This window comes from Crocodylus siamensis, chromosome 6 (assembly GCF_052110815.1).
Source record: "Crocodylus siamensis isolate JL-2025a chromosome 6, ASM5211081v1, whole genome shotgun sequence".
Taxonomy (NCBI): domain Eukaryota; kingdom Metazoa; phylum Chordata; order Crocodylia; family Crocodylidae; genus Crocodylus; species Crocodylus siamensis.
The window spans coordinates 26,394,907-26,404,971 of record NC_143400.1 but is presented as its reverse complement, the minus strand read 5'-3'; the positions used below and the strand labels follow the sequence as shown (position 1 = coordinate 26,404,971).

The following is a 10,065-nucleotide window of genomic DNA, read 5'->3' as shown; positions in this document are numbered from 1 at the left end:
CTAGAAGCAGAAGGAAGCAAACAGGCACCTTTGTGAAATGCAACCACCTTTCCTGATAAGATGGGGAATAAGCCCACAAGTTGCATCCCAACACACTCTTCTTGCACTATCAGGAGCTTGGAGGAGTAGGTCTGACACCTCCCTCTGATCCTGCCGTGGCCCAGGAACCAAACCAGGTTGCGCCCTCCCAGCTCTTTGCATGATCAGTTCCCCTAGGAACATCCTCAGACTCCCCATGACACTGCTACCTGCAAGGGAGGGCTGCCTCCTGACAGAACGGGGCATGGATGTGAACTTCTCCACGTCCCATCCCCTCCCAGATGAGCACAGGAACTGTCAGCTTGTTCCTTCTCCTTGCAGGAGTCTCACCGCATCACCAGCAGGAGCTGTCTACATGGACAACGGGCATCCAAGAACAACCTTCTACCTTCTGCAAGATGAGTATGGGTCTTGGAAGAGAATTGGCAGCTCACACAGGTCTGGGAAGAAGCTAGGCATCCCTTTGAATGGGAGAGGAATGCTTAAAAGCTACCCCAACTTGCATGTGCAGCCACTTCATTCCTGAAGACCTGGAGCAGATGAGCATGGCTCTTGCCTGGTGGGGACCTGGTTGCAGGATGCCCCCGCCAAACTTGCGCACACCCATGCTGGGACCTTGCATCACCACATTTGCTTTGCATTGGTGGGTGAACACTGGATGACTTTCCCATCCTATATCCTCTTTCCACCCAAAGGGGGAACAGCAATATAAACTCATAGAAAATGAGGGTTGGAAGGGACCTCAGATCATCTAGTACAACCCACTGCTCAAAGCAGGACCATCCCCAACTAGATCATCTGCCATCATTAACTTGCCACCTTGATTGAGTGCTGGGATTGAAGAACGCCACACAGAAACTAGGTTGGGATGCTTAAGAAAGGTGCACAACTAACCCATCAGTGAGGAGGTCTGAAGTGTCTGGGACCTGATTCACGAACAGGTTTTGAACATCGGTTCCTCCTCCGGCTCCTGCAATGCCCTGGCAGCAGTGGGGTCCCTGAGGCTCTCCGGCTCCTCTTGCTCTTTGGCATAGTCTGCTGTTCTGCATCTGTTCTCGCCCATCGGGCATCCAAGTTATTGCTGGTATGCACAGCACGGCTGTCACTGAGGATGCGGGCCAACTCCCTGTAAAAGGGCATGGTATATCGGGAGCCCCCGCTGCTCCAGTTCCTGTCCCGGACCTTCTTATAGCAGTGCTGCATCCACTTCGTTTTAGTGCGGCACTGCTCCCAGTCCCGGTGATGACCCCGTGAGGTCATTTCCAGGGCAATCTGCTGGAAGACCTCCTTGTTGCGGTGGCTCTTGCGGAGGGCCTGCTGGTTCTCCTCCCTGCCCCAGATGGCCAGGAGGTCCTTCGTCTCCACCTGCGTCCAATTAGCAGACCGGCTGTAAATGGTGGAGGGGGACGGAGCTGGTTCCAACATTGTGCCTGTGTTATAAAAACATAAGAAGTGCCAGAGTGGATCAGATCAATGGTCCATCTCCCGCAGGATCCTCTCTCTGACAGCGGCAGCATGAATACTTTAGAGGGAGAGCAAATGAATAGGGTATATTTATTATACCCTCCCAACATCCATCATTGTTGGTTGAGAAAATCCAGAGGAGACATCCCTGACTGTTCCATTCAACAGCTATCCACAGATCTATCACCCAGGAAATTGGGTACAGGCAGCAGAGCAGGCTGAGATAATGGAGGACTGCATACAAGCAGGAAATTTACAGCTATTCATTTTGCCAAGGAAAACTCTAACCTAAGTGATCTCTTGCTGGTTCAAAGTGACAGAATTGCCTGATAAAGTGGCATTTCTCCCCCTAGAAGAGTAATGCTTGCCCTTACCCCCTGAAGGGAAGGGAAAGGCTCCTGGGACTGGGGAAAACATCCTGATCCATGTTGGGGAATGGGGATTTCAATAATTTGGCATAGAAAACAGGGCACAAAAGCAGCTGCGGGGGTGGGGGGAAATGCCCCGACTTATTCCCCCCTCCCCCACTTCCTCTTGAAACTTCCTGGGCTTGGGGCTGGGTAGAAGGTAATGGCTATGGTTTCTCATGCCCTTGGTTGCAATCATTCCCACAACTCCTGTCGCCTGAAAAATGGGTGAGGAGTCTGGTCCATGGGGGGAGGTTTGTTCTTGGCAAGCCAGTAATAGGAGATGCCATCCTCAGAGATGCGATAAGGGAGGCATGAACCTCTTGAGCCCTTTAGTGAGGAGGTGTGAAATGCTGTATTACCTGGGTCTGGTGCCTGTAATTTGACTGGAAAATGCTACGGGAGCATCAGGAAGTGAATGCACAGCAATTATCACCATGACCTCTGGGCTCTGTTCTTGAAAGCACAGCTTAATTCTGTCCCCAGTCAGCACACCATATTATTTAACCAACTTTAGAGGAGAGATGTGGGGTGAGGGCACTGCTGGATGAACACAGGTGAGTTGCCCCCTACCTATTCCTGGGTGATAGGTCCATTAATGTGCTGGGGAACCCACTGTATTGTCGCCACCCAACCCGGGAGCACAGCAGGCCCTGATCCACCTGACAGCATCACCCCTCCCACTCTTCTACCCCCAAGTCAAAACCTGATGGGGTGGGCCTCAGTATTATATGACCAAGCAGTGCCTGTCTAGAAGTGCCAGAGGACAATTTGCGTGTGTTGTTTTATTGCTGTGGTACTGGCATGAGCCTGAGTTAGCATGTGGAGTCTTACCAATGTCTGTGGTGGCCTGAGAGTTGGGTGCAGTCCTCTCACCATGAGAACCAGGAAGTATTGGTGGGGGGAGCTGGCCTGGGGGCATGGGCTGAGAGGTGCCCATCAAGGAAGGAGAAGGCAGCATTTTTGGTTCATGTGTGGGGAAGGAGGTCTCCAGGTTGGGAACGAGGCTGTGATCTTCTGGAGTTGAGGGCTGAGAGGGGAGGGGAACTGTTTTCAGAGAAATCTGTGATTTGGATGGTGCAGCGTCATCATCTAGGTCTTGTAGCTCAACTAGCGTGTCATTAGAGTTCTCCCCAGGGCTCTGTTCTTCTGCATCCTGGACCTGGTTCAGGAGCAGATCCTGGGACATCGATTCCTCCTCTAGCTCCCACCACGCAGTGGCTGCAGCAGGGTCCCTTAGGCCACCCTGCTCTTCAGAGGCAGCTTCCAACACCGGGCCCGTCTTCTGACACCTGGTGGCAAAGGTGTTGCTGGAATGCACGCCGCGATCATCACTGAGGATGTCGGCCAGCTCCCTGTAAAAGGGCATGGTGTGCCCAGTGGCCCCACTGCTACAGTCCTTCTTATAGCAGTGCTGCATCCACTTCGTTTTAGTGCGGCACTGCTCCCAGTCCCGGTGGTGACCCCGTGCGGTCATCTCTGCGGCGATCTGCTGGAAGACCTCCTTGTTGCGGTGGCTCTTGCGGAGGGCCTGCTGGTTCTCCTCCCGGCCCCATATGTCCAGGAGGTCCTTTGTCTCCTCATGCATCCAGTTAGCAGACCGGCTGTAGGTGGTGGAGGGGGATGGAGCTGGTTCCGACATTGTACCTGTGTCATAAGAAAAGAAGTGCCAGACTGGGTCAGATCAATGGTCCATCTCCCCCAGTATCCGCTCTCCAACAACGGCAGCAGTGGATGCTTTAGAGGGAGAGCAGATGAACAGTGTATAGAGCAACCTATCCCCTCTTATACCCTCCCTGGCATAGGCGATGTGTAAGTGCTAAAGTGGGGGGGCACAACTCTGTGCCACCACCGCTGCTGCTGGGCATTGGTCTAACTGGGCTGCAGCCCCATATTCTGCTGTTGATGAAGAAACCACAGTGCCCCTGCTGCCAGGCCTTGGCTCTGGCCAGGCTGCAGCCCTGTGCCCCACTGTTGGCACAGAACTCTGTGGGGGGCACATGCCACCCACCCCATGCCCCTCCAACATATCGCCTAGGCTCCCTGAGACCTACAATCATTCATGTAGAGCTGGCAGAGGATACATCCCTTGACTGTTCCGTTTAAAAAGCTATTAATGGATTTATCACCCTGGAAACTGTCTTGTCCCTTTTTGAACCTGGTCATTCAATTTGCCTCCGGGACCTGCTATCATAATTGACTGCAAAGGTTGACTACATGCTGCATGAATAATGACTTCCTCCCTTTCAATTTATATTGGTTTCCTGCTCATTTCAGTAGGTGCCCCCTAGCTCTCATAGTCTGAATAACAGGTCCCTGCTCACTTAGGCTGTCGAGTGTTCGGTTTAGTTTTGGCTGTGGGTGAAATGCAGAGCAGAGTTCCCTTACAAATATTAAGATCCAGTCATCCACCTGATGAAGCATCAGGTAAGTGCAGGATTTTCTAGCCATGCAGGTCTTGCAACAGAAGGCAAATGAGGCAAATGACAAAGAGAGACAGACCCTCAGCACCGGGGGCTTGGCTTGGCTTGGCTGGCCCTTGGGCTGCTCTGGGCATAGTTACCTCTGTGCTTAGGTTGGGTCCTGGAATCACAGAAAAGTATCTGGAAGGGACCGTAGGAGGTCACATAGTTCGTTCCCCTCTAAAACATCTTGAGCAACTCCTTTTCTAACTCCTTACAAAACTACACAGGTGCCCATTACCAAACCACCAAACATAGCACCCTAGGGTGCCGCAGGGAAAGCAGGTGGAACAATGTTGGTGCTGCAGTGTTGGTGAAACAATGTTGTTGCATCCTACTGCTGTAAGGGGTATTAAAATGCACCCAAGAGCAGGGCCATGTTCCCAGCTATGGAGGAAAGCAGACCTGCACAGTCTGTACCAATCTGAACAGAGGTAAAATCCCTTCCCAAATATAATTCTAATATAATAAAAGGCTGAGTCTGTGCATCTATAACACTTTTGCCCAACTGCACATGCGCTGCTGAGAGGGTGGGCAGCGATGGGCTGCATAGGCTGCAGTTTGCGCCACTGTCAGGGAAGTGTGTGGTGAGCACGCCCCGGCCACCTGAAAAGTGTGGTTGCCCGACTCCTCCCTGCCTGTCTGCACTGGCCAGGGGGTCAGATTGTCTATCCAGGGACATCCAGTTTTTTGTCCCAGTACAAGCACTGGCACAGCCCAGTCAAAATCTTTAGCTTTGGCTACGGCCGACTCCAATGCTACTGAGGAAGCCAACCCCCGCCCACAAAAATAAAACACAAAAAATTTTCCCGGCTCCATTAGGCAAGCAGTAAATCCCAGAAGAATGGGAAATACCTATAGTATAACATAGGTGTAACTACTCATTTCTGACGAATAACTATCCAACTTATTTTTGGAAACCTCCAGTGATGGACAGTCCACAACCTCCCCCACATGCCCCCGCCTCGTGGCGCACAGCCCCTGCCACCACAGAACCAAAGGACGGCACAGGGAGCGAGTTTGACACAGCACGATTGGATGCCAGGGGAATACCAGGGAGTAAATGCACAGAAATTGTCACCATGGCTGCCTTACTTTGTTCCCTCGAGGACATGGTTCATTCACTCTCTCAACCAGGACAGCATATTCTGGATCAGTTTTCTGGATTAAAAGGGGCAGTGGGGGGGAAGCGGCATGGTTGGACGGCCACCCGCGAGTTGGACCTTATAGGTACAGGAGAAATGGTGGGGAGGAGGATCTGGTGGAAGGGGTGAGGAAGGACTCAACCTGTTGCCACCACCTGATACTTCAGCCACCTACTAGCACCATGCACCCCACTCAACAGCACCCAAGTCAAAGCCAGGCCTGATGTCCCCAGGAAATGGGGCTACCGTGGCAGGAGCAAGCAGTGCCTGTCTAGCACGGGTATTGGCCCTGCTCAGATGGGCATGCCCATGGGTATTCCTGTATCCCACTGGCATGACAATGTGTCTGCAGATGAGTGTGGAGCCTTACCAGTGTCTGTACTGGCCGGGGGGTCAGATACACCCCCCAGACCCAGTGGTGAGGGGACTCTGGGTGTACAGAGCTGGCTCGGTGATACAGGCTGCACGGTGCCAGGTGAAGGAGCCCAGAGCAACCTCCTCACAGATGGGAAAAAGGGGGACCCTGGGTCACCAGCTTCACTGTGATCCTCTGGGGTTGACAGCGGTGGAGGGACAGGGACCATTCCTGAAGCCATCGATGATCTTGACAGTGCAGCATCATTGTCCACATCTCGCGTCTCTACCACGGTATCGGTAGAGTTGTCCTGCTCCTCTGAATCTAGGAAATGGCTAGCAAACAGCTCCTGAGACATCGATTCCTCCTCTGGCTCCCACCATGTGCTGGCTGCAGCAGGGTCCCCAAAGCCATCCTGCTCTTTGGGGGCTTCCAAGCCTGTGTGCATCTTCACACACCTGGTGGCAAAGGTGTTGCTGGAACGCACGCTGTGGTCACCACTTAGGATGCGGACCAACTCCCTGTAAAAGGGCATGGTATATCGGGGGCCCCCACCACTCCGGTTCCTGTCCCGGACCTTCTTATAGCAGTGCTGCATCCACTTCGTTTTGGTGCGGCACTGCTCCCAGTCCCGGTGATGGCCCTGTGCAGTCATCTCTGAAGCAATCCGCTGGAAGACCTCCTTGTTGCGGTGACTCTTGCGGAGGGCTTGCTGGTTCTCCTCCTTGCCCCAGATGGCCAGGAGGTCCCTCGTCTCCTCATGCATCCAATTAGCAGACCGGCTGTAGGTGGTGGAGGGGGAAGAAGCAGGCTCCGACTGTGTGCCTGTGTCAGAAGAAGAAAAGAAGTGCCAGACTGGGTCCAACCAATGGTTCATCTTCCCCAGTATCCCCTCTCTGATGGCATATGAACATGGTATATGTAGAACAATCGATCCCCTCTTGTTTCCTCCCCAGCATCCATCACCTTTAATCCAGAGTTGACATCCCTGACTGTGCTGTTTAAAAAGTTAATGGATCTATCACTCAGGAAATAGATTTGTCCCTTTTTGAAGCTGGCCGTGCAATCTGCCTCCACCACCTCCTGTCATAATCTGTGCCATAGGTTGACTACATGCTGCATGAATGCTGCATTCCCTTTTCTCTTTTGATTTACATCTGGCTCCTGGTAAAACCATTGCCTTGCAGCCGATGTCTTGGTGGACAGTCCTTCAGTACACGGAGGGGAAAGAGAGGGGGTGCATCTCAACCTTCCTTCGAGAGGAATGGTAGGAAAATCGTGTTTTCCCTGACAGAGGGGCATGCCCTCTGTAATGCCTGCCCTTGACCCCTGAGGTGGGAAGAAAAGCTCCTTGGTCTCGGGAAACCTCCTGGCTCACGTTGGGGGAATGGAGAAGATATGGGGTAGAAAACTGGGCACAACAGCAGCTGTGGGGTAATGCCCTCGACTTTTTTCCCTGACTTCCTCTAGAAACTTTCTGGGCTGGGGGCTGGAGTCCCTGCGACAGGGCAGGAGGTAATGGCCCTGGTTTCTCATGTCCTTGGCTGCAGTCGTTCCCACAACTCCTGCTGCACTGCAAATGGGTGAGGAGTCTGGCAGTGGCGTGAAGTTAGGGGAGCAGAAGTTTTCTTTAGCAAGATAATGCGGCCCTCAGTGGCACTGATCGAGGCCACTAGCATTTGAGGTCCATAGGGAGGAGATGTGAAGCGTGCCACTATCTGGGGCAGGTGCCTGTAAACTGCCTTAGAAAACCCAGAGCAGCACTAGGGAGCAGATACACAGCTGTTATCACCACGGCCACTGTGCTTTGCCCCCAAGGGCATGGCTTGATGGTGTGCCACCACCCAGCGTACTATGCTGTGAAACCATCTTTGGGGAAGGTGTGGGGCAGGCAAATGGCAGGGTGGACATGCATGAGATGGTCCTCGTAGGCATGGGAGAAATAGTAGGGGGGCTGGGATCTGGGGGAACGTTTGTTCACCAGAGTGCCCCAAGGGATGACAAGGTCGAACGGTCACAAACTCCTGCAAGACCGTTTCAGGCTGGACATAAGGAAGAATTTCTTTGCTGTCCGAGCCCCCAAAGTCTGGAACAGTCTGCCAGCGGAGGTGGTTCAAGCACCTACATTGAACACCTTCAAGAGTAAATTGGATGCTTATCTTGCTGGGATCCTATGACCCCAGCTGACTTCCTGCCCTTTGGGCAGGGGGCTGGACTCGATGATCTCCCGAGGTCCCTTCCAGCCCTAATGTCTATGAAATCTATGAAAAATCTATAAGGAAACATGGTGGTGGACCCATCCTATTACTATCACTCAACCCTGCAGTCCTCAGTGAATGGCTACAGCCACAACCCTGGGGCAACCTCATGGGTGTTGCTCAGTAGCCACAGGACTGCCATGTGCCTGCGGAAGAAGATGGAGACTTACCAGTATCCACGGTGGTCTGGGAACTGGTCGTATTCCTCTTGCTGCTGAGACCAGGAGGCATGGGTGTGGGTGCGGTAAGCTGGCTTGCTAGCACGGGCTGCAAAGTGTCCCTTGAGGAAGGAGAATGGAGCACCTTAAGCCCACAGATGGGAAAGGACACCTCCACATCAGCAATTTCACTACGATCATCCAGGGTTGAGGGCAGTGTTGGGGAAGAAACCATTTCTGAGGTCAGCTGTGGCTGTGATGGTGTGGCATCATCACCCTTATCTGGTGGCTTGACTGTGCTGTCACTGGAGCTCTCCTCAATCTCCTCTTCCCCCGTTTCTTGCATCTGGTTTGTAAAGAGTTCCTGGGACATGGATTCCTCGTCTAGCTCCCACCATGTCCTGGCTGCAGCAGGGTCTCCCAAGCCTTCCTGCCCTGCATGCTCTTCAGGGGCAGTTTCCAGAGCTGTGCCCACTCTCAACCAAAAAGGGTCAAAGGTCTTCCCTGAACGAACACCCTTGAGGATGCGGGCCAACTCCCTGTAAAAGGGCATGGTATATCGGGGGCCCCTGCCGCTCCGGTTCCTGTCCCGGACCTTCTTATAGCAGTGCTGCATCCACTTCGTTTTGGTGCGGCACTGCTCCCAGTCCCGGTGATGACCCCGCATGGTCATCTCTGCAGCAATCCGCTGGAAGACCTCCTTGTTGCGGTGGCTCTTACAGAGGGCCTGCTGGTTCTCTTCCTTGCCCCAGATGGCCAGGAGGTCCTTCGTCTCCTCATGTGTCCAATTAGCAGACCGGCTGTAGGTGGCAGAGGGGGAAGGAGCTGGTTCTGATATTGAGCCTGTCAGAAGAACATAAGAGGTGCCAGAGAGGGTCAGATCAATGGTCTGTCTCCCCCAGTATCCTTTCTCTTGGCCAATGTGGATGCTTTAGAGGAAAAGCAGATGAACAGGGTATATCTAGAGTGCTCTGTCCCCTCTCATACCCTCCTAAGCATCCACCATCATTGGTTGAGAGGTGACAGAGGATCCATCCCAGACTGTTCTGATTCAAAGCTATGAATAGATCTATCCCCCTAGAAACTCTCTCATCCCCTTTTGCATGCAGCCATTTGATCTGCCTCTGCCATAAGGAGCTCCAGAAAATGATGGTGCACTACATAATACAATAAAATCACACAATCATAGAAAATGAGGGCTGGAAGGGACCTCAGGAGGTTGCATCTAGTCCAACCCCCTGCTCAAACAGGACCAGCCCCCACCACGTCATCCCAGCCAAGGCTTTGCCTAGCCGAGTCTTCAAAACCTCCAAGGATGGAGAGCCCACCACCTCTTGAATCCAATACTTGCTAATCTTTGTTTTAATCCTGTCTCCTACTAATTGCAGTAGGAGACAGGATTGTGGGTCTCCTCATCTGGGTTTTAGTGAATAACCATTACCTGGTCACTTAGTCAGTTGTTTGGTTCCTGCTCTGGGTGAGACATGGGAAAAAAAACTCCCCCTCTGTGCAGCCCTTCAGCATAGGGTGGGGAAGGTGAAGGGGTTTAGCTTGACCAGCTGTTAGGCTGAGTCCTCATGGTTAGCTCTGTGCTCAAATGAAGTACTAGATGGGCCTGAATCATAAACAGGGATCCTGGTTTTCTCTGATTAAACCCACCCCCCCATTTTTGGATTGAAAAAGTAACCCCAAATCCACATTTTTCCATGATTAAAATGAAACATCATAGAAAAATGTGGATTTGGGGCTATTTTTTAATGCAAAAAATTGGGCATTT

General features: G+C 52.5%; 1 protein-coding gene across 6 annotated transcripts in view; it reads right to left on the bottom strand.

The window, feature by feature from the left end:
* The window catches only part of LOC149861893 (uncharacterized), a 48,454-nt gene that overhangs the window by 3,903 nt on the left and 34,486 nt on the right, over positions 1-10,065 (bottom strand). For all 6 annotated transcript variants that reach the window (XM_090054569.1, XM_090054574.1, XM_090054571.1 and 3 more), the window contains 4 exons: positions 8,301-9,131; positions 5,888-6,697; positions 2,745-3,557; positions 934-1,469 (listed from right to left, as the gene is read on the bottom strand). In XM_090054569.1, the coding sequence (XP_089910695.1) occupies positions 937-1,469; positions 2,745-3,557; positions 5,888-6,697; positions 8,301-9,131 (2,987 nt within the window). In that variant the 3' untranslated portion in view covers positions 934-936. The remainder of the gene's footprint in view (positions 1-933; positions 1,470-2,744; positions 3,558-5,887; positions 6,698-8,300; positions 9,132-10,065) is intronic.